The sequence below is a fragment of the Dermacentor andersoni genome, chromosome 2 (assembly GCF_023375885.2).
Source record: "Dermacentor andersoni chromosome 2, qqDerAnde1_hic_scaffold, whole genome shotgun sequence".
Taxonomy (NCBI): domain Eukaryota; kingdom Metazoa; phylum Arthropoda; class Arachnida; order Ixodida; family Ixodidae; genus Dermacentor; species Dermacentor andersoni.
Window position 1 is genome coordinate 109,058,895 of NC_092815.1, and position 24,088 is coordinate 109,082,982.

Here is a 24,088-nt window from a genome sequence, read left to right on the forward strand (position 1 = left end):
TACAGACCGATTATGCATGATTGGACTGAACAAAAGAAAAATAGTTATTTCTGATTAGACGCCTTTTCGCCCTTAACCCTCTGCTATTGATCGCTCAGGTACTGGCTACTCTCACCTGCCGGAAAGCTTGCGTTTACTTCCGTATAATGAAACTTTTTGCGTGGCCGTGTAATATTTTTGAGCACTTTCGGTACGTTGACGACCTCGCTATGCCAAATGTTCTTTGCAAAGGATCCGTTTTAGCGGCATTCCTAACATTCCGCAGCACGCCGCCACGAATATCGACCAGCCACGGCAAGCTAAGTAAGGGACAGCGCACCGATTGCAGGCGGCGCACCGATTGCAGGCGCGGACACCACCCTTTTCATCCAGTTAACTATCTTCAGTGCTATGGCTCAGCCCCATCAAAACCTTCTACACTTGAACGTTCTCTTCGCCTCCTGGCAGCCAATAATAAACGAAAAACCACTCAATGTAGGCAATGCTATTCGTTCTTAAAGCAGACAAAAGTTACCCGCTATAAACGAGGAGAGCGTTTGGTTGGGCTCTTAAGGCAATCGGGTTATCGCCCACAGCTTGCATCGGTGGCCTCGTGAATTTGACGCCAGGATGTTGGAATAAAAACATATTGTAATAGTTTTGCGCTATAGGGCCCAACACAACGGACCCATCTGTTTCGCCTGTGGAACCGCCGTTCATGTTGTGCGCTTTGACCCTTTCACTACGATCGCCGCCAAGCCATTCTTCGTTTTCCTTCTCGTCGACGGTCGCTTTCGCCTATGTGTGCTCGGTCGCCTGCCCTAGAGGTAAACTTATTAATGCGGTTCCGTAGGCAAGAACTGCAAGTGCTTCGATCTCTACAAGACTTCAATTTTCTCAGCAAAATATTATTGTTGAAACCTCGTCGTAAGGTCAAAAAAGTTATCACGTCACTTTCTGACATGGTACTCTCCCCTGCTAGTCATCAGCCGCGTGCACGGCCCGTGTCGTCAACGAAAACGTTCTTTACATCATCGAGTTTTTCCTGTTGCCATCCTGGTTTCATGAAGTGATTCTCCGATGCGTTTTTCTGTCAAGTCACAAGGCCGTCATCGATTGTTTTCGTGCGGAAGGGACGCTTTCGCCATCGGCCGGCCCTTGTCTCAGTACAATCAAATCTTAGATGATTACGACACAAATACAGCTCCTAAAACATGGGCGCTTGTTGCTCTGTCATTGGTGCTCTGTCTGGTGCTGCCGAACCAGGTGACACCTTAATATTTACGCCGTCGGACGTGCTCGCTCAACTCAAAGGCATTTATCTCGCGTTTACCGTCCGCACTGTTACCTATGGGGCCGCATCGGTTCTGGTGTACAACCACTACCCGTACCAAGTCATTTTTCTCAGTGGAGAACGATTAGAACATGTTCAAGCTATTGACTCCATTGAAGAAATTGATTCTACTGATAACTCCACCCGTTGTCACGCTGACGCCATCACGTCTGTCCCTAGCCCTCGCTTCCAGCCGTGTTCGACTTACCCATCGACGCTGATGTTTCTTTTTCGGCTCACCGCGCCCAACTTCTAGCTCCCCTTCAAAAGTTTTTCGCTTCCTCTGGCTGTCATCTATCACCATCGGGCCGCACGACAAATGTGTCTCATAACATCGACACTGGTTTGATACAAGCCTCCTTGCGGCATTACCCTTATCGCGTTTCCGGGGAAGAGCGCCAAATTATCACGGAGCAAGCGAACGACATGCTGCATCGCCGAGCCATTCAGCCTTCCCAAAGTCCTTGGTCGTCACCTATGCGCAAAAAAAAAAAAATCACCGACGATTATGATATCCTTTAATGCGCAATTTGAGTGCAGCTCTATACGTGTTTTGATTTCATGATGCATTGGCTGGCGCTCACAATCTCTATCTCGTGCACGTTGCAAACTGAGCAAAGCATGGCGCAACTGCCTCGCTGATCTGTAGATCAAGACAGTCAGCGCATGGGCGACGCGTGGACGCAATTCACAGCAGCCACCGCCAGCAGACCTCTCAGACGACGCCCACCACTCCAGCTGGCGCCATGTCGTAAGCATCGTCGCCGCACTAGGCTTTTTTATTCACTGTTTCGCCATACCCTCCTGCTCCGCTCTGATGCCTCTTGATGTCTCTTGAATCTCTTTGATGCCAAGTCGGGTCACTGGGTGTGTGGCAGAAGGTGGGTGCCGTCATCAATGAACGCATTTGAAGCCAACATGGGTAACTGGGAATGTGCCGCTCTACAATGACACAGAAGATCTTTTGACTTTCTCCGAAGCTGAGCGTAATAGAATTCGCGTCAGAAAAGTTCATCAACGACAGCAACCCAACGCATCGTCAGGCTGCGCCACAACGGCATTAGGTATGTGCTACTTTCGATGAACGCCTTTCACGCCAACGCTTCAGGGTTGCACGAGTGGCCCTTTGTATGGGCCGCTCTTGAATAAACCACTCACCAGCTAGGGTCACTGAGCACGTGCGACTGAGTGTGCTGATATCGAAGGAAAAATCTTGAGTATTCGTAGGCACCGTTGCGCCGCGCTTCTCGTGTTGGTGGCCCCGCATGGAGTACTCGGCTGTGCCACTAGACGGTGCAGCTTGTCCAGAAAGACGCGCGAAAAGCGAGCCCAGTGGCCGCATAACGCAATTCACAGCGTTCGCTACGCACCATGAATTTTGGAGGCCACGTGCAGATTTCCCGGCGGCAGCGCCTCGTGGCGCCTAGTGTCCTCAGGGAAGCGCGAAGTCCCGCGGTAGTGCACGCCTCATATATGACTGAATTCTACGGTGGCAATACGTTGTGTCCCTGTATTGATACAGCGCTAACGCATTATCGTCGAAAGTCATCGTGAGATAGATTCCACCGCTTTCTTTATGTCTTGGTACCATTAGCTCATTCATCTGCAGGCGTCGCCACAGTTCGCGCACGTCCCGAACTTTGCCAAACTCGGGCCTCCTTGGCTAGCACCCCAGGATGAATTTTGCTCACACTGTGACGCTTTCTTTCTGGGAAACACGTATGGGCATCGTCTGTAGCTTCACGTTACAAGACGGGTGGATGTTATTTTCTTTATATTCATTAACTGTCCTCCACCTTGTGTGCCTCCGCAGCACTTTCTTCACCATATTCAGTATGTCAGTCTTTCGAGTTGCCGATTAATTCGCCCTCCCCGGCGATCTCCCAGCCTGCTGGTTAGCTCAGATGGTAGAGTATTACCCACCTATTAACCACCCCGGAAAGGCCTTCATCCCGGCTACGAATCACGGACCAAGATGAATTTTTCTTCAAATGCGAAGCTTTGTGTCTGAGATAGCCGCACGGCTTTCCTCTATAGCTTCGGGCAACAAGAAGGATGGACGTCAGTTTTCCCTTTCATCTTAGCTTTCTAACAGCTTTGCGCGTGTTGTCTGGCACGCATGGAGTTTATAGCACCCAAATAAATATTACTGACATTACGTCAACCCTACAAACAGAGCAAAGGCACAACGCTCAAACGAAGCATTGAAGCGTACCTCACGTCTTCTTTTGTCAGGTCTACCCAGAACTCCCTGTTGACCCTAGGGTCTTTCCCGAAACTGTGGTAGACTGGTGCGGGCACTTCCTTCATGTCCACCAGCGCCGATGACTTCTCTGCGCACCGCTTGCTGGCTTCCGTAGCGTTGACTTTATCTTTTCCGTAGCAATACTCGACATCTATGTTGCCTTCTGTTGCCATGGCTGCGGAAGAAAAAAGTGGTGGCCAAAAAAAAAAAAATATTTGCAATGCCCTATTGCATCCCAACAATGTTGCAAATGCACCAGTGATATTTACTGTGTGGACATCCTTCAAGTGTACAACGATCCTCGTGAATTTTCCCCATTATGAATAAAAATGAGATACACATCAGCATCGAAACGTTATTCTGTTTTACTGTGATTTCATAACGAAACGCTCGCATTAGTCATTCGGCGGAACTCTAACAATTGCTGTGTTTTTAGTCCTGAGAGACGTGGTTTATCTAAGAAGGACTGGGAATAAGACACGAACAACTATTTATTAAAGCAGGAAAACCAACTGTTAAAAAGCATGCGGCATTCCACTGCGCTGAAGGCGGATTGCCAGCGAAGATGTTTAGCACACGACATAGATGTGACACAAAAGTTAGATGAAAGGCATAAGCAAATCTTATTTTTTGTTGAGTGGTGACGGTGGCTATTCCTAATACACACACGCACACACACACTTATTTTGATCGGCGCCCTTGATCGCGCCCCACGAACACACATTTATTTGATCGGCGGATCTTGACACACACGCTCCCGTGCAATGTAGCCCGTGAGAATTAATTACCTCTGCTGGGCCTCCTCAAAAGTACCTTTACTACATCATTTCTTTCTGTTGCCTGCCAACAGCCGCGTGACAACAGTTATTTGTTCATTGATATATAATACCTAAACGACTTCTAAAGGCAAGAAATACTCCGCCTGGCCGAGTTTGACGACCTTTTTTAGCACAATAACGCGAAAATTGTGCAAACATGCCTTAAATAAAGGACCGACCAAGATAATGGGATTAACGAAAATGTGCAGTAGAGTTGCCTCACAGTAATAAGACAGGAAATACTCACCACAGTATGAATGTCCCGATACTAGTTACAACTGCTCTTCACTCCTATCTGCCAAACGAGTAGTTAAACTCATCAGTACTATATTTCGTGTCAGTGATTCTGCCATGGAAAGCCCCTACTACCCTCAAGATGACAAAGTCATCTTGTGGATAAGCCTGCCAATGAGTGTAGCTACTGTTCTGACAAAAAAAAAAAAAAAACTTTCTTTTCGAAAACGCTGCAAATAATAGTAATAGCTGCCCTGACGAAGACGAGTCGTCTTGTCGGTAACCTTGTTGCGGAAAGCAGCTGTTACGTTGACGAAGTCGAACTTTCATATTCAGTAAACCTGCCAATGAATGTAGCTGCTGCACTATTGGAGACGAGTGCAATCGTCGCTAACCTTAGCAAGTATTTCCTGCTATAAACAAGAGATATTGTCTTGTCAATAACCCTGCAAAGGATACAATAATAACAACTCTGCGAAAATATACCTACTGACTTCACCAACACGAGTTTTATTGTCAGTAACCGTGCCAATGAATGTAGGTTTACCCTGACAAAGACGAGTCCTTATGCAGATAGTCCTGCCAAGGAAAGTACCAGTTGGCTTGGGGAAAAGAGTCCCCCTTTTGATAACCACGCCAAAGAAACTCCTTGCTGCCCTGACGACCCATTTTATTGTAAGTAACTGGTAGTGTTATCGGTTATCTCTGATCTGACCAATACTCGTGATGACAGGCTCTTTGATGTTATTGAGGAAAAGGGATGAAATGCGGCTGTCTAATAAACACGGGGATTTTTGGGTACGTGGCTACATCGTAGTGTCTTCAGCCTTTCGCTCGCATCACCGCTCTGGCAGCGGACACGACAGTAACCCTGCGAAATAAAGAACCTGCTGCCCTGAAGGGGACAACACCTGTTCTCCATACTCCTGCAATGAAAGCTGCTTTGAATCAAACGAGGTTTGGTCCTCTTTTTGCTAACCCGCCAAGGAAAGTTCCCGTTGCCACGACGAAGACGAGTAATGTTGCCAATAAACCTGCCAATCAGATGTTGCAATGATGAAGTCAAGTTACGTTTTTTGGAACGCTGGCTACGAGCAGAGGTTTCGTTTGTTTCCCCACTTTTGAATAAGTTTGCAAAGTGGACATTTACAGCGCAGTTCTTAAGTATTCGTTCCTGCGGCGAGCTTCGGCGTCGGCTTTGTCGACAGCGTAACCGAGCGAACGAGCGCAGCGAAAAATAAGAGTGTTTTAGTTGGGCGCTTTACGCTCCGCTCAGGAGCTAAGCGGAAAGAAAGCGCGAATGCGCATGCGCCCTCCGCTTAGCCGCAAGCGGGCTAGCGGAGCGACAAACACGGTCCGCCTACAAGCTGCCTGAGCGGAGCGGGCTGCGCAGCACGTTGGCTAGCTTTGGCGTCAGAAAGGATTGGATTGGAAGCAGAAACCAAGCTCGCTGGCTATAACGTGGCGTTCCCCGAGACGGCGTTTATTTTTCACCGGATAAAATGGCCCGGTAACGCATTACAAGCGCACGTCTAGATGCTTCATGGACAATATGTTATATATATATATATATACGTTCGTTGTACTTTATAAACGTGATCAATGGGTGCTTTCATTTTCTTTCATTACCTTTAATTTGGCCAGAGGGCGCTGCAACTATGAAGCGTCCGCTCCACTACGCTAAACTTCTAACTGAAGCGCGAAAGTCGCCCGCCGCTCCGCGCTGGCTTAGCGGGGCGACTCAGAGCGAAGCGTACCGTACAGACGCTCAAACATTCTAATAGAGACGTTTAGCGTGTCCGGTATTCGGGCAAGCGCGGGCGGTTTTCCGGTTTAGCGGGGGCGTCAACGTGAGCGGCCAGATTGGTGGCGCCAGCTGGTGGCGCAAAGCTCAACCACACAAACACAGAGCTAATTACTATATTCTGCTTAGCTGCTGTAGTAAATTTTCGACAGTGGTGTAATCGTGTTCACAATTACGCCGCTGCCAAAAATTTGCACGGGTGGCGTAGCAGGATATGGTGAGTTACTGTAGTTTTAGCTATGCGTTTGTCTGGTTGAGCTCTACAACACCAGGCGGCTTCCCCGCTCACGTTTACGCCCCGACCATCCGGCAATCCGCCCAAACCGCTCCCGTTTACCGGAATAGCGTACAAGCTAAAAGTCTCTGCCAACGCCGAGCGTAGCGCGGGATGCAAGACGTGAGGAGGAAAGTGGGGAGGAGGGTGCAGCGCAAGCAGGAGGCAGAAAGCGGAGGAGGGCATGGCGAAAGGCTGAGAAGAAAAGCGTAGTGCGGCGACGATGTACTGGGTAGCCCGAGAGCTCGTCTGGTAGGTTCGTCGGCGCTGCTGCTGTGAATCGTGCTGACGTGTTACTCACACGCTGGCTCTGGCGATATCAAGATTAGCGAGGCGAGGCGCGCCACACTTCACTCCGTTTGCAGCATGCCGCAATAGACGCATTGTCCAGGCCAGCCAATATGTCGCGAAATGAAAACACTTATAGGGCTGCGCTCAAATTTCACATAGAGAGTATCGTAATCGTGGGTAAGTTTCTTTGTCTGCATTTTCTTGTAAACTGCCGTCTTGTTTGGACACCGACATATTAAAAATTACTACAATAACAAGCAATCCAATACTCATAGGCAATAACTTCCGAGACAATCAATATTAACAATGACGTCCCTATTTCTAATCCCGCATGAGCAGCAAGAAAAGCAGGCACGTTGTAAGTAGCCCTTCAGCAACGTTGTCATAAAGTTCAATAAGTGCACATTCGATACATGATATCTGTAAGCGCTCTTCCACTCACCGCATTCTGGTCCATTCGAGTACTGTACCTGATCTGCAACACAAGCGCAACACCATTCAGTTTATTAGAGTAGGGGTCGACACTACACATGGGTGGCGACACGCGATCATATGCAACGCCGTAGAGCTAACAGAAAACAAGCTGGAAAACGGAACACTAATAAATACGATACATTTGATTGACTGAATGATCGATTGATTGATTGATGGAATGATTTAGTTTAATTTATTTCCTCATTTATTTCTTTACATCAAGTTTACAAGCCCTAGGCTAGTTTGTGTCAAAAACAAAGTTTTACGTTGGCAATGCACCTTTCCAGATATGCGAGCCCACCGTCATTGGCGGCAGCAGCACCGTGATTCTGGACAAGTTCACGCCCATTTCTGGAAAGGTCCTAGCGGACAGGCTAAACAACACTGCACAAAATCAAATATGTGATAATCAACTAATCTGATCCACAGTTCGTCAACGATAAGCTGTACAATAACAATAAGATATAAAATAAATATAAGGTCAAGGAAGTACAATGAAGTATAATATCAAGTACACAACAGAGACTAAGTTTGTGAAGGAAGAAACAATATACATGCAAAAAATGCAACTGAGTTACGTCTCTTTATTTTTTGATTACGTCAATTACTCAATTGTTCTATATACATAGTGTACCGCAAGTGCGTTAGAAAAATTAGGTGAAATGAAGTATAATATCAATGAAATGAAGTAGAATATCAAGTACACAATAGAGACTAAGTTTATGAAGGAATAAACAATATACATGCAAAAAATGCAACTGAGATACGTCTCTTTATTTTTTTATTACGTCAATTACTCAATTGTTCTATATACATAGTGTACCGCAAGTGCGTTAGAAAAATTAGGTGAAATGAAGTATAATATCAATGAAATGAAGTATAATATCAAGTACACAATAGAGACTAAGTTTATGAAGGAATAAACAATATACATGCAAAAAATGCAACTGAGATACGTCTCTTTATTTTTTTATTACGTCAATTACTCAATTGTTCTATATACATAGTGTACCGCAAGTGCGTTAGAAAAATTAGGTGAAATGAAGTATAATATCAATGAAATGAAGTAGAATATCAAGTACACAATAGAGACTAAGTTTATGAAGGAATAAACAATATACATGCAAAAAATGCAACTGAGATACGTCTCTTTATTTTTTTATTACGTCAATTACTCAATTGTTCTATATACATAGTGTACCGCAAGTGCGTTAGAAAAATTAGGTGAAATGAAGTATAATATCAATGAAATGAAGTATAATATCAAGTACACAATAGAGACTAAGTTTATGAAGGAATAAACAATATACATGCAAAAAATGCAACTGAGATACGTCTCTTTATTTTTTTATTACGTCAATTACTCAATTGTTCTATATACATAGTGTACCGCAAGTGCGTTAGAAAAATTAGGTGAAATTTGTAATACAACAGGAATAGCGTTCAAGATTTTTTTACCCGATAATTATGTTACCGTTCACCGTATACATTCTATAGTGGGCAGTATTTAGTGACCGCTATTTTACATTGATTCAGTTGTTTTCGCATAATCTGTCACCGTAGTCGCATCTTTCGGTTGACTCCGCCCTTCGTCATCGTTTGATGTTCCAGACATTGACATGTCAGGATTAGCTCTTGAGAGCGATGAGCAATATCACTGGCAAAGACTTGGGAGAACCTATACGGACGTGTTGTCAAACGTAGAATGCGTATAAGTGAGCACTCCACAACATGTTTATGTCGTATCCATTGTGTTGGTGTCATTGTCCTTATGTCCTATTCATTTTGTTCAACATACGAAAGTTGGCACTACTGTTTCAGTGAGATTCTCCCGGACAATTTTATTATGTTTCTAATTTACTACACGCGAGAAATCATGGTTGCACGCACGAAGCGCCCACCATCACCCTTCGTGTGCAATAATGCATGGGGTTCCTCCGAGAAGCACACATGCAGTGTCCCGTCTAATTGCCTTGCTGGTCACGTGGCTAGTTGAGTAACATGCCCTCATTGTTCCTCCACTGCCATAGACCTTTCAACAAAAATTACAAGGGGAAAGTGTGCCGCTTGTGTCTGCTGTAGGTGCGAATATGAAATTAGAGTCTGAGAAATTTGCGTAGTACATAATGTGCCTAATAAAATTCGTCCGGGCTTCAAATACATTTCCGGCGTTGAAAATTGAACATTCTCAAATGATGTGCTTGAATGAAGTAAATTGTAATATTTATGCACGCGCACAGAAACCTATTACCTGCTTTTGTGCAGAAAATATGAATGATCAAAATAAGTTTAAAGATAAAGCGGTACTAACTTTTACGATTAGAACATCTGTAACCACGAGCCCGAAGATTCGACAATTCTATGTGCTTGCCATTGCAGCTGAACAAATGTAGCAGAGTTCCCCCTTGTGCTTTTGTCGAAAAAGATATGGTCACTTCAAAGGGGGAAAGGAAAGAAGAGTGACATACGGTTTTGATACGTAACATAAGTATGACAGTAAAACTTGTCTGAGATGTTCACAGTAGCGTATGCTACTTGCGGTCTATGTTATTTCACCAAGCCCGAGGGTCCGTTCAGGGTCCTTTAACAAACTGTAATAAATTAAATTATGGGGTTTTACGTGCCAAAACCACTTTCTGATGATGAGGCCCGCCGTAGTGGGAGACTCCAGAAATTTGAACCACCTGGGGTTCTTTAAGGTGCACCTATATCTAAGTACACGGGTGTTTTCGCATTTCGCCCCCATCGAAATGCGGCCGCCGTGGCCGGGATTCAATAACGCGACCTCGTAGTTAGCAGCCCAGCACCACAGCCACTAAGCAACCACGGCGGGTCAACAAAATGTAATAATCGAAATGGTATATTGTATACACTAACTGGGGTCCTTCACCTTATGTGTCATTTGAGCATGCGGTACAGTTCCTGTGATGCTTCTGGCACTCCACACTTTGGAAAGATGTGCATGCGAGTGTTCTTTTTAAACCATTTGACATAACTCATGAACTCTCTCAAACAATCTTCATCAGCAAGGCGATCGCAGGAATCGTAGCGCGCACAATTTGACAGAATAGTGTAGATTATATGAAATCATCAGAAAAGTAACATGTGAACTTTTAATGAGCTCTAACAAGAAAATAATTTTGTGGAACATTGGTTGACAGGATGTAGGACACAACGCTCACGGCATTTTATCCTCACATCGCTAGTGAACAGGGGAACAAAACGCGAACAGAAAAAGCCAATACGAGATCTAGTCAAAAGGCCCCTATTTTTATTAGCCAAAATGATGTGCATACAGCTAATTACAAATCTACCTACTATCTTCCGTACCTTACACAACTTTACCACACAGTCTCCATACCGGTTATCACATTTAATCGTCCCATCGCAGCACTACATTTGAGGTCCCCCGGTTGTAGAATTCGTCCGGCTGACTGTGGAACCTCGCTGACTGTGTCATACAAGTCTTCACGCACTTTTGCGAACTCACAGCACCACCACATCACACTTCTCAAAGCCAGACACCTTGCCCATGCGCAGGCTGCATTTCCCTGTGGATTCCGATATGGACGTTTGTTCTCTTGCTCCATAGAAAACGAATCACACTTCGCTGCTCGTATGCCGTGGAGGTGTGAAGCACAACCGGCCATCTTCAACAACTGACAGCTGCGCCGTGTTCCCGAGTTATCGCCAGATAAAGCCGGGCCGGACCAAGAAAGGTCCACCGCTGGTAATTGTTATGTGGACTTCGCATTTAAAGCCGTAATTTGGCTAAAAAACTCTGGAAAATACTTTCTGATTCGGAAAGGGGAAGTATTGTCGTTATGCCATTTTTACGTCAACTAAAGGATGAGGGCCTCTCTCAGCGACGCTAGCTCAGTTCAAGTTGTGCCTGCGAATTTGCGAATTTTCCTGAAACTCTCTAATTTTCGACTATCCTCGAATGCGCTTCCCTTCCCATGGCATCCATTCTGCAACTCTAATAGACCACGGGATATTTGTCATAAGTATTACACGTGCGGAATATAACCAACCCTTATATATACCTTTCATTGATTACGAGAAAGCGTTTCATTCTGTCGAAACCTCAGTAGTCATGGAGGCATTACGGAATCAGGGCGTAGACGAGCCGTATATAAAAATACTGAAAGATATCTATAGCGCCTCCACAGCCACCGTAGTCCTCCATAAAGAAAGCAACAAAATCCCAATAAAGATAGGTGTCAGGCAGGGAGATACGATCTCTCCAATGCTAGTCACAGCGTGTCTACAGGAGGTATTCAGAGACCTGGATTGGGAAGAATTGGGGATAAGAGTTAATGGAGAGTACCTTAGTAACTTGCGATTCGCTGATCATATTGCCTTGCTTAGTAACTCAGGGGACCAATTGCAATGCATGCTCACTGACCTGGAGAGGCAAGGCAGAAGAGTGGGTCTGAAAATTAATCTGCAGAAAACTAATGTTTAACAGTCTCGGAAGAGAACAGCAATTTACAATAGGTAGCGAGGCACTGGAAGTGGTAAGGCAATACATCTACTTAGGGCAGGTAGTGACGGCAGATCCGGATCATGAGACTGAAATAATCAGAAGAATAAGAATGGGCTGGGGTGCGTTTGGCAGGCATTCTCAGATCATGAACAGCAGGTTGCCATTATCCCTCAAGAGAAAAGTGTTTAATAGCTGTGTCTTACCAGTACTCACCTACGGGGCAGAAACCAGGAGGCTTACGAAAAGGGTTCTACTTAAAATGAGGACGACGCAACGAGCTATGGAAAGAAGAATGATGTATGTAAGGTTAAGGGATAAAAAAAGAGCAGATTGGGTGAGGGAACAAACGCGAGTTAATGACATCTTAGTTGAAATCAAGAAAAAGAAATGGGCATGGGCAGGACATGTAATAAGGAGGGAAGATAACCGATGGTCATTAAGGGTTGCGGACTGGATTCCAAGAGAAGGGAAGCGTAGCAGGGGGCGGCAGAAAGTTAGGTGGGCGGATGAGATTAAGAAGTTTGCAGGGACGACATGGCCACAATCAGTACATGATCGGGGTTGTTGGAGAAGTATGTGAGAGGCCTTTGCCCTGCAGTGGGCGTAACCCGGCTGCTGCTGCTGATGATGATGATTACATGGGCTACCTAGCTTGATTTTTTTCTCTTAATGTCAACTAGATATTAACTACCGTGGTTTTCCTGTAGCCTAACGGCATGCCTTATAGTTTTCTTACCATGACTCGTTGAGTGGTCCGCAACTTCTTGACAAGCTACTTTGTTAACCCCTAAGCTTAAGTCCCATATTTAGTACGAATTATGCAATGTTTCTATTAGTTTTAACCAAGTATTACGGTAAGCTGCCGGTTATCATTTGTCAATGCCTGCCATATATCCTAACCAACCCATTTTCTTCTGTGAACTTCCGTTTGATGATCAGGGTCCCTTGTGAGTAATTGACCTAAATAGACGTACTGTTGCAGATTCTCGAGGCTGTTTGTCACTCATTATTCTTTGTTCCCTTGTTGAATATACTGGAATGCAAAATTAATTATGAATGCTATACCGTAACATGCGCGGTTCGACGTAGGCGGACATTTTTCGTATCAGATTTGAAATATTCCACAGGTGCATTCTTCAGGCGACTAGCATGCGCGAGCGCCAATGACTTCAGACTGAACATGCTGATGTGCATGATGCTTAGATATTCAAGACGGGACAACGAGACTTGAAATAGGAACGTCTGGTACTATAAACGTATTTTTGAAGCTAGCACTGAGGCGTAATGTAACAAGGAAGGTTTACGGAGGACAGCAATAACACGGTAGCGAGAGAATGGCACAAGGCTTTCTCTTCATTTTGTTAAATTTTTAGCCTTCAACAGGGAAAGAGCACTGCTTCCCGGTAGCGTCATACTTCTTCTATTTTGTGCTTATTATCCTTAATTAAAAGGAGGACGTGGGGGGAAGGGGGTGCGCGTGTGTGCGTACGTGTGTGTGTAAGTGCGTGCGTGCGTGCGTGCGTGCGTGCGCGCGCGCTTCTTCACATTCATCCATCTGTACAACGCATATACGTTCCTACGCAGAATCAAAGGAGATCAAAGCAAACTATTTAAACAGACTCTTGCCCTCTACTTTGCACATTTCCGCAGCTCTCTGCCAATCGATACTGGCCGACTAGCCGACTGGCCAGTCGGCCTTCCTCAATTCTAGCCGACTAGTGGCCGACTGGCCGAATGGCCAGTCAAATACTGGTCGACTTCAATTAAATACTGGCCGACTTCAATTCTCCAACAGCAACATTTTCCCATAACCTCATTTTAAATAGTTAAGCTTACATCTTTATATAAACTATTACCCTTTCATCGTAACATATTTACTGCACGACGTCCACAGCCAATTTACGAGTGCTACAGAAAAAAAAGTGACGCTGTTCTACTTTACATTGAGTTCAAATACAAGTGGAAAGTTTTATTGCGCATAGCAGTTATAGGGAAACTCTAGATGGCTTTCTGCCGTCGGTGCCGCCGTCGCCGTGATGTTCCATGTAAAGCACAACGTGGATAACAGTGGCGCCGCGCGCCGCATTTAGTTTCGGCGAGTGAAATCTTGCGAGGGGAGCCGATGGTCGCGGCCCAATCTCGTGCGCACAGTGAGGAAAGCGGCCAGGAAGCACAACGTCTTCCGACGCACGCGAAGCTCCAGGGAGAGGCAAGTGACGTGGAGAGGAGGGGTGTTCTTGTCCGACGGCTTGTGCGGGAACGAATTGCGCGGTCGCGCAGGCATCATCTTCAAAGCAATCTGCTACTTGGAAACAGTGCTCCGAGTGCTGGTAGCTTGCCATGCGCTGTGCTCTCGACGCTTAGCTCGCGTTGAAGCAAAACAGCACGAAGCTAAATTCGCTCGCTGTTGCTGCCGCGCTTCCTCACTCCTTGCGTTTTGAGAGCGAGTTTCCGCGGTCATGGAGTGCGATGTGTTCATGTCTACCGGTGCGCGCTTGTCACCGTGCTTGTTAATTTGGTTAGTAAGCGAATGTTTACAAGTTTGTACGAGCGAGAAAACTAATATTCTTGCTTCGTATAGCTGTCTGCTAATTTGCTATCGCCATCAATGCTTCCCCTTTCGGGCGAAACAGACCCTTTTTTTTTAACAACGCTAAAAGACCTAGGCCTGTACGACTAAGTCTACCTCTATAGTACTGCACGTGGGTCGACGAACAGTTTTCCCGGGTACAGCTATAAATTCACGCGATTCCTCCGCCAGCCCTAAAATCATCGCGTACGAATGTTGAAGCAGGACTTACGGGCACAAACCACGGCGATTTTGCAAGCGGCGCAATCTTCAGGTCGTTTCGTTTCATTCCGCACATCAAAGTAGCAATCATCCCACGTCAGCGTGTGCGCCTGTAGCAATCTATGCATCGAGATAAAAACAAAATTACTCGTTGAGCACGCTGTAAAAAAAAATCCGACAGGACTCGCCTAAAGAAACGAGTATTGAGCATAAAATGAAACACGTACAACCTCTCATACACTCTATAAATGCACGCATTTAATCGAAGTCCGCCATTTGCGCATTCCTGCGCGTGGGTGGCTCGGGGGCCTCGGAGTGGCGCGCCCGGTTCCTTGCAATGCCACAAATGACGCTCGCCTCCGCCGCATACGGGACCACGATCCCGCGTATTCTTTTAAAGACATTGTCCTGCATTATCAATCTGGCCATAGCCTTTACCCTCGCCCGAGTAAAGGGCTATCTAAAACGGAGGAGCGGCTTCTTCTCCGTCTCTATACGAACACTCTGCTGTGCCCGGCAGCACTCAAACATTTTGATCGTTCTTTCACGGGCAGTTGTCCGCACTGTGCGGAGAAGTCTTCGGACATCTACCACATGGTGTGGGCCTGCCCATCTAACCCAGCTATTGCCCCTCACCCCAACCCCACTCGGGAGGACTGGGAGGCGACCCTGCTCGGCTGCTATGACCTGCAGGCCCAAAGGGCCTTGGTCGAGCGCGCCCGGGCAGCGGCCGACGCCACTGGAGTCCCGTACTAGGGATTCCACCCAGTATTTTAAGGGCCGCGCCCTTAAGGACCGGCCCATGTGCGTGCCTCCATGTGCTTCTCGTCTGAGAGCAATAAATGTTTTTCACCACCACCACCACCACCACGTAAGACGCCGTGTTTCTACCACAAAGCCCGCCTTCGTGCATAGCGTTCGCGGCGAGCGTTTCACGGTCAACATTGCGGTTACATATGCTCCAGGTGCCGGGAAGCGTGAGAAGCAGTCAGGGATCTTTGAATGCTATCGCGTTCCACTCTTAAAGGCGAACTTGAAGCGCCGAATAAATTTTTACATATGTTTTACTAAATAAGAGGGAAACCTCCTATTTGCCTTTAAGAGTGGAACGCGATAGCATTTGAAGATCCCTGACTGCTTCTCACGCTTCGCGGCAACTGCAGCTTATGTAACCGTAATGTTTACCGCGAAACCTTGGCGGCGAACGCTATGCTCGAGGGCGAGCTTTCCAGAAGAAACGCGGCCTCTTGGTGGGCCGCACTGGATGGATAGATCTTATCAGCGTCCCCTTGGAACGGGGCGGTGGGTCGCGCCACCAAGCTCTTTTTATTTTATTCCTAATGTCCTAGCTGTGTGAAAAAAAAAAAAGAACAGAAAAAAAAAATTACCCGCGATGAATTCATATCACCTAACTTTCTGAATCCCTATTGTGAAGTTTTTTTCTTTTCTACGCCTCCGCTGTTTGTCGTTTCCGTACCTTTCTTCCACCAATTTTCCAATCGCCTCTTACTCATATCTACTGCGGACATGTTTACTTTCCCCCTGCTCTCGCTAGCCCCAAGGGTTTCGAGGAGGCCAGTCATTCTTAAATCAACGGCCGGCCAGATATCTTCGCATTAAAATAAAACATCCTCCGTCGTTTCCATAGTTTTCCTAGGTATACTTTGTGGCGCAAAATACATTTCTTGAAAAGGGACAGAAAAAAGGGAGACAGTGAAGCGCCAACTTTCCGTAGCTTTACCAAAGCAAGCACATGTTTCTTCTTGCTTCTTGTATCTCGCTTTAAAAGTGCGTGTTCGCAGGCATCCTGATCTCGTTTCCAAAAGTAATGAGCCTCCCTTTAAGTTTTGATAAAGTGTTTCTTTCCTGATTTCGTTTTTTCCTGCTATGTAGTTACTCACAACAGGTTTCTATTCCATTGCCGCTACCCATGAGATTATCTCAGCCTCTGTGATTTTCCGCTTGACGTTGTTTGTTGCTATGTTGCTCACCATACAGGCCGCATACTTGATGGTCAGCTTCCTAGTTCTTTTCCTCCACTGCAAATCAATGTTATTCTTGCACAAATACCTGAACACTCACCCAGCCCATTAACTTTCTTCCATATTCCTCAGTCGTTCTTCTTAATTTTACTGTGAGCTTCCCTCACTTCAAAACCTGTCAAGCGCATATCACCCTGCGCAGCTCCATCTGTAGTTTTCCCGTGATCTTCGTATGCGAGGCGTCCCACTGTCCTTTAGTTGCATAGAGTCCTGACTGTGCCACTGATTTCAAGCAAAGAACTGCATTTCCAAATGTAACTCCTGGACCCATTACAGCTTTCCACATGCACCGAGGCACTTCGCACCGATTGTATTCCCATAGCGCTCTTTGTTTCATTATGGCCGCCTTTTTCTTCCCCTTTACGGTTATTGTTTTTTCCTGTGTTTCCATTTATATTGTTACGGAAGGATGGAAGAAGAGATTAGAAGGAGAAGATCGCGACGCGCTGGCTGCTGCGTGTTGTTGGTGGTCAGCCATCTTAATTACTCTGACTCACTTGTATATATATATTGTAAATACAGTCTTCCTATACTCCCAACATCCCCGTAACATATTGGTGGGACGTGCGGGTTACTACGGCTGGAAACGGAACTCCGCATTGGACGTCGTATCACCGTCCGCACCATGAATGACGGTGAGCATGCGGTGAGCATGCGGAGCATTCTCTAACGTCACCGTCGCCAGCTACGCCGCTGTCGCCTTTGGTTGTGGTTGTGCAACCCAAGGATGGTGGAACTTTCTGCGAGACCGATGGCGCCGACGTTGAAGAGTGGATGGCTATGTACAAACGCGAGAGGGAAATAAACAGATGGGACCCTATGCTTATACTAGCTAACCTGTTGGTCTAACTAAGAGGCACAGCAAAGGTGTGGTACGAAAACCACGAAGAGGAGCTAACCAGCTCGGACTAATGCAAAGAGAAGTTGACAAAGTTGTTTGGCAAATCAGCTGGCCTTAAAATTGCCGCAAAGCAGGAACAGGCCTCCCGTGCCCAATCCCCTACGGAGACCTATGTCTCGCACATCCAGGACGTGGTGGTACTTTCTCGTAAACCCGCTCCCGACATGACAGAAGCTGAGAAGGTCGAGTACATGCTGAAGGGCACTGCTGACGATGGCTTTAAATTTCGCACGTGCAAAAGGTGCTCTAGAGCTGACGCTATCATTAAAGAGTGCCTACAATTCGAGCAGGTGAAAAGCCGACGTGTCTTGCAACCATTCGCCAGGCTTCCCAATACAGCCGCAACGTCGACGTGTGAAGATCAACCCGCACAGAAGCATTCGTCGCCATCAGTGGACGTGATGGAAATCGTTCGACATGAACTGGATGCGATGGCGCCCGCACCTTTCTGCAGGCGTAGCCCTGATGCTACCACTTTTTCCGTTCCCCTCGTACAAGCCATCGATCGCCAGGAACTCGAAAACATTGTTTTACATTCTGTCTGTGATGTCGCTAATCCCAGAGCTAACGCACACCCTTCTACTAATTTCACTCCACTGCGACGCTTTTCTCCGCGTTTTCGCAACCCGAGTAAGAGGAGAACTGCGGACGACCAGCCAATATGTTCCACCTGTCGCCGCATTAGTCATGTCGCCCGATATTGACGCAACTCGTGGCCTTCAACACCTCGCATGCCGATTAACCTGAGCCGTTTTGATGCCCGCAATGTTTCGCCCACCGCCGAGTCTAACAGCGCCGAACTCTTCTAGTCGCTCACCATCACACGCCAGTCTCGTTCGCCACAAACGCGTAACCCATCTTCCCGTTCGCCAGAGCCACGTCGCCTTTGGTCCCCTGTGGCTTTTAGCCGCACCCTTTCGGAAAACTAAGAAATGCAGCCCTCGGAGGTGGTGCAGCACTGCCTACTACTGCAGCAAATCCTCTGTCTGTGCACACAAGGAGAAGTGTATTTGACGTTAAAATAGACGGCACACCTGTCCAAGCACTCGTCGATACGGGAGCCCACGTATCTGTGAAGAGTGCCAGCCTATGTAGACCTATAAAGAAGGTCCTCACCCCAGCAGCATCCAGAGTGCTTCATGTGGCTGACGGCGGTCTGCTGGTTGTTCTCGGAATGGGTACTGCGCGTTTAGGTATAGCCGGCCGGCCTACTTCTCTTCTCTTTGCTGTGATCGACAACTGCCCTCACGACGTTATCCTTGGGTTGGACTTTTTATTCAATCATTCTGCTCTCATCGACATCAACTCGCCGATCCTCCGAGCGCTGCCCCACCGCACTTGTGCTCGCTTCACGATGTGTGTCTGCCACCTGAGGCAGTTACGTCACTTTGACCGCCACGACACAGGTTCCTCACGGTCAACATGTGACTCGCCCCATCATCGACGTGCTTTTGAACCCGGACGTTGCTATTCCGCCAACGCTGGTCACGGTTACGAATAACAACGTCGTTCTACCGCTTCTGAATTTCAGCCTGTGCCCTCAAGCGATTCTGGCAGGCATGTTCTTGGCCAAGAGCTTCTTGTGGTTCCGAAATGGACATTGAGAGTCTGAAGGCCTTCACGAAAATGATTCAACCTTTTCTCACCTCTGCACAGGCCACGGACATACGTCTCCTGCTTGAATCCTACAGTGACATCATCGATTTCGGCGACAGGCCTTTAGGCCAAACATGGGTTGTTCAGCACCGTATAAACACTGCAGACACGAATCCTATTCGTCGGCGTCCCTATGGTGTATCGCATGCTGAACGTCGAGTCATCCAATCAAAAGTGGACAAAAGGCTCCGCACGGGGGTCATTGAGCCATCAGCGAGCCCTTGGGCTACGCCTGTCGTCCTTGTGAAAAGGAAAGATGGTACCTGGAGTTTTTGCGGCGATTATCGTGACATAAACAAGATCACACGATAAGACGTCTACCCACTACCACGCATCGATGATGCCTTGGACTGCTTGCACGGAGTTAAATACTTCTCGCTCATCGAACTTCGATCCGCCTACTGGAAGATTTCAGTTGATGAAATGGACCGCGAGAAGGCGGCCTTCACCACGCCGGATGGGTTATATCAGTACAAAGTCACGCCCTTTTGCCTATGTAATGCTCCTACGACATTTGAACGTATGATGGATTCTCTTCTGCGAGGCTACAAATGGACCAGCTGTCTTTCTCAACCTGACGACGTTATTGTTTTTTTTCTGCCCAGTTCGCCAGCCAGCTTACCCGACTCGCTGCGATTTCGGCGGTCTACCGAAAAGCCGGCCTCCAACGAAATGTCAATTCGGACGACGTCAGATTACCGCGTTGGTACACCTCACTGACGCATCCGGTGTTCAACGAGATCCGGAAAAATTACCGTGGTACGCAGCTTCCCTGTGCCCCGTTCTGCTTCTGACATGCGCTGCTTCGTCAGCCTGTCTTCTTACGCGGTTTCGTCAAAATCTTCGCTGACGTTGCTCGCCCTTTGACAGGTGTTCTAAAGAAGAACATGCCGTCCTCATGGGGCTTGGAGCAGGCTCACACGTTCGTCGCTCTCATCGGGTTTATGACCACCCCTTCCACACTTGCCCACTTTGATCTATCTGCACAGGCCGAAGTCCACACTGATGCAAGCGGCCATGGCATCGGCGCTGTTCTCGCCCAACAACAGAACCATAATGAATGTGTGATAGCTCCATCATCTAGCGGGAGTGCTTGGCTTTAGTTTGCGGTGTCACCAAGTTCCGGCCATATTTGTACGGCCGCACGTTTTCCGTTGTTACAGAACACCACGTACTATGCTGGCTGTCTTCCCTGGGCAACACGACAGGATGGCTTGGTCGCTAAGCTTTGCGGCTCCAGGAATTTTCATTTATAGTCAATTACAAGACTGGGCACCTCCACAAAGACGGTGACTGCCTCTCTCGTCACCCCGTGGATCCCCCTGATCCTGCTAGATGATCCGGTGACCTACGTAATGGCTTTTGCTGACATGACCGGCATGCGCACTGAAAAATAACGCGACGAATCTTTCAATCTATCATCGCCAGGGTGCAATCTGGCAGTACTGACGGCACGTGCCGCATGTTCAGGCTGCGCGACGGCTTCCTCTGCCGCCGCAAGATCAACCCTGACGGCCCAGCGTTGCTCCTTGTCCTTCCTCATCTGCGATCCGTCGCTCTGCAACAACTTCACGATGCACGGCGGCGGGACGCCTTGAAGTTTTGCATACATACGACCGCGTACGATGCCGGTTATTCTGGCCGGGTCTCTACCGCTCTGTGCGTCGTTATGCCTCAACTTGCGAATTGTGTCAGCGCCGGAAGGAACCTCCCCTGGCACTGCTCAGACGACTCCATCCAATTGCAGTTCCCTCTGAACCGTTGTTCAGCGTAGGCCTTGCCCTGCTTGGCCCCTTTTCGACGACGACTAGAGGGAATAAGTGGATCGCCATCGCTACTAATTACGCGACACGCTACATGATAACAAAGGCGTTGCCGACTACTTGCGCAACAGACGTCGCCGATTTTCTCCTCCACAACGTCATTCTCCACCACGGTGCACATCGACAATTACCTACGGACTGTGACCGCTGCTTCTTGTCTCGAGTTGTCGACAACCTCCTCCGCTCTTGCGCCACTGAGCACAAGCTGTCCAACGCCTACCACTCACAAACGAACGGTTTTACGCAACGTCTCAACAGAACCATCAAAGAGATGCTATCGATGTGCGTCTCCAACGAACGCGGTGACTGGGACGCCACGCTGGCCTACCGGATGTTCGCGTACAATTCGTCCCGACATGACACCGCAGGATATTCACCCTTTTATCTTTTGTATAGTCGTGACCCCACATTTTCGTTTGACACCTTTCTTCCTTCTTTGCCACACGTTGCAATTAAGTACGCTGGTGAAATCATCCCTCGCGCCAACATCACACGTAGAGTCACCCGATCTCTTTTATTAGCGGCGCAGCATATACAAAAAGAGGTTTATGACCGGTGCCATTCCAATTTTAAGTTCGCGGAGTTGTTTGGGTGCTCCTTTGGTCCCCATTTCGTCGGGTTGGCCTCTCCCAGAAGCTTCTCTCTCGCTAGACAGGGCTTTATGAGTCCTACGTCAAGTTAATGGAGTAAATTACGATATTTCGCCCTTATATACAGTTTGATGCATCCTCAAGTCCGAGGCCTGTTGACGTCGTGCACGTTTCGCGGCTGAAGCCATACTTCGTTCGCAATTATTCGCCTACCATGCGCCGAGACGGCGTTTCACCACCCGGGGGTCCTGTTACGGAAGGGTGAAAGAAGAGAAAGGAAGAAGAAGATCGCGAGACACTGGCTACTGCGGGTTCTTGGTGTCTAGCCATCTTAACTACTCTGACTCATCTTCTATATATATTCTAAATACGGTATTTCTATACTTCCAGCATCCCCGTAACAATATATTGCCCTCGCTTATCCATATACCAAGGTATTTATATTCTTTTACGCGAGGTATTTCGTGGTCCAATATTGTCACTGTCTATTCGCTGTTTTCATTGAATACCATAACACCTAATTTCTTAACGCAAAATTTCAGACGTACCTAATCGCCTTCCTTTGCACAGATATTAGCCAGACGTTGCATATCACTTTGGTTGTTATCTAGCAACACAATGCCGTCCGCATCAAACAAACTTGGAAGCTGCTGCTCTACTACTGTACCTACCTGCATGTATGAGAGATTAAACCCATACTACTTCCTTCTAACGCCTTTTCCATCCTCACCATGTACATCATAAAAAGCAGTGGGGATAAAGGGCACTCCTTCCTCAGCCCCTTGTTCATATCAACTTTCTGCTTGCTCCTCATCCCGTCCCATTCAACGGAAACGGTATTTTCTAGTGAAATCTCTCTCAAAAGCTGTAGACAATCGTCACCTAATCCTTTCCTTTACAGAATATTACGCAAAACGTTGCGGTCTACGTTGTCATACGCTGCTGTAATGTCAAAAAAGACCACATATTACGGTCTCCTTTCTGGTCTTGATATTTCTATACACTGAGTAAGGACAAATATGTTATCATCGAAACACCTACTTACTCCGAAACTATTCTGAAGTTCTCACAAAATGTCATTATTCTCTGCCCATGCTCGCAGCTAAAACCTAATTGCCTGCGTTGCTAACCTGTATATTACCGATGTAAAGGTCAACGGTCTATACGAGTGAATTCTATCCTTGTCCCCCTTACCTTTATAAATTAAATTAAGTCAGCTTTGTCGCAGACCACCTGGTATTCGTCTATGTTTCAAACGTTTTTCTACTGCTTTCAACAGAGCTTCCTTACTTTTTGTCCTAGTCCATTATACAGCCTAACGTGAACCTCGCCTAGCCCTGTGGCTGTGCGCTTCGAAATTTTCTCATCGGCTTTGTTGCAGCTGAAATTTATCAGCACCAGCTCCTTTTCCATCTGGTTCTCGTTCCTGCTTCATTTTTACTCAACTGGAACCTCGCCATTGTCTTTGAAAAATTCGACTGTTATTTCTCGGATGTAATTTAAAGCCGCGTCCGCTTCCACTTTGTTTCCACCTTCGTCTAGGATAAGTTGTTGTATTGTTCCAGACTTCGTGCCTAATAATTTTATGTGGTTCCCAAATACTCTGGGTGCAGCCTTATTTTCCTCACACAGTTCTGACAACCAACGTTCACTTTCACCGTTTATAATTGCTTACACCAGTATTTGAACCATATATTTTTTCTCCCGATACAATTTATATTTGCCAAATTCTGGCTACTTCATCCTGCGGCAACTGCGCTTTTTTTGCCTGCCTCTCTCGGGATGTCCTAGGTATACTTTGTGGCGCAAAATACATTTCTTGAAAAGGGACAGAAGAAAGGGAGACAGTGAGGCGCTTCACTGTCTCCCTTTCTTCTGTCCCTTTTCAAGAAATGTATCTTGCGCCACAAAGTATACCTAGGAAATCTAAGCACCAACATGCCCAAGAAGAAGTCCTTTTGGAACATCTCTTGGGGTGTTGTAGAAAAATGTTGTAGAAAAAGAGAGCGCAAATTACAATAAGCAAACAATACAATAACAAATTAAGGATTTGTGTACTGGGCACCTTCCTATAATTAAACACCTAGAATTCTTGTACTACTGCTCGGTATCTTTCATTCAAACTTCGGCCACTTTTCAATATTGAGAAAATCCAGTAAGATATGTGGTTCAGTTTAGCTTTAAGTCACTAAGTGTACTATACTTTCTTATACATTAGGCCATGTTGTCTCTTTTGCCTCCTCTTACTCTTTATTTTACATTCCTGTAGATTGTGTCTGCTGTTTATTCATAGAGTACGAAATATTGCTGTTAGTTCTGCGGGTATTTCGTAGCTGGCAAATGT

The 24,088-nt window shown here is 46.8% G+C and overlaps 1 protein-coding gene across 1 annotated transcript in view; it reads right to left on the minus strand.

Moving 5' to 3' along the window:
- LOC129387566 (uncharacterized) overlaps positions 1 to 24,088 on the minus strand; it is a 31,265-nt gene that overhangs the window by 2,956 nt on the left and 4,221 nt on the right. Inside the window, exons 3-5 of the mRNA XM_055076639.1 lie at positions 14,743 to 14,852; positions 7,421 to 7,453; positions 3,528 to 3,732 (exon numbers count right to left, since the gene is read on the minus strand). Coding sequence (XP_054932614.1) covers positions 3,528 to 3,732; positions 7,421 to 7,453; positions 14,743 to 14,852 — 348 coding nt within the window. The remainder of the gene's footprint in view (positions 1 to 3,527; positions 3,733 to 7,420; positions 7,454 to 14,742; positions 14,853 to 24,088) is intronic.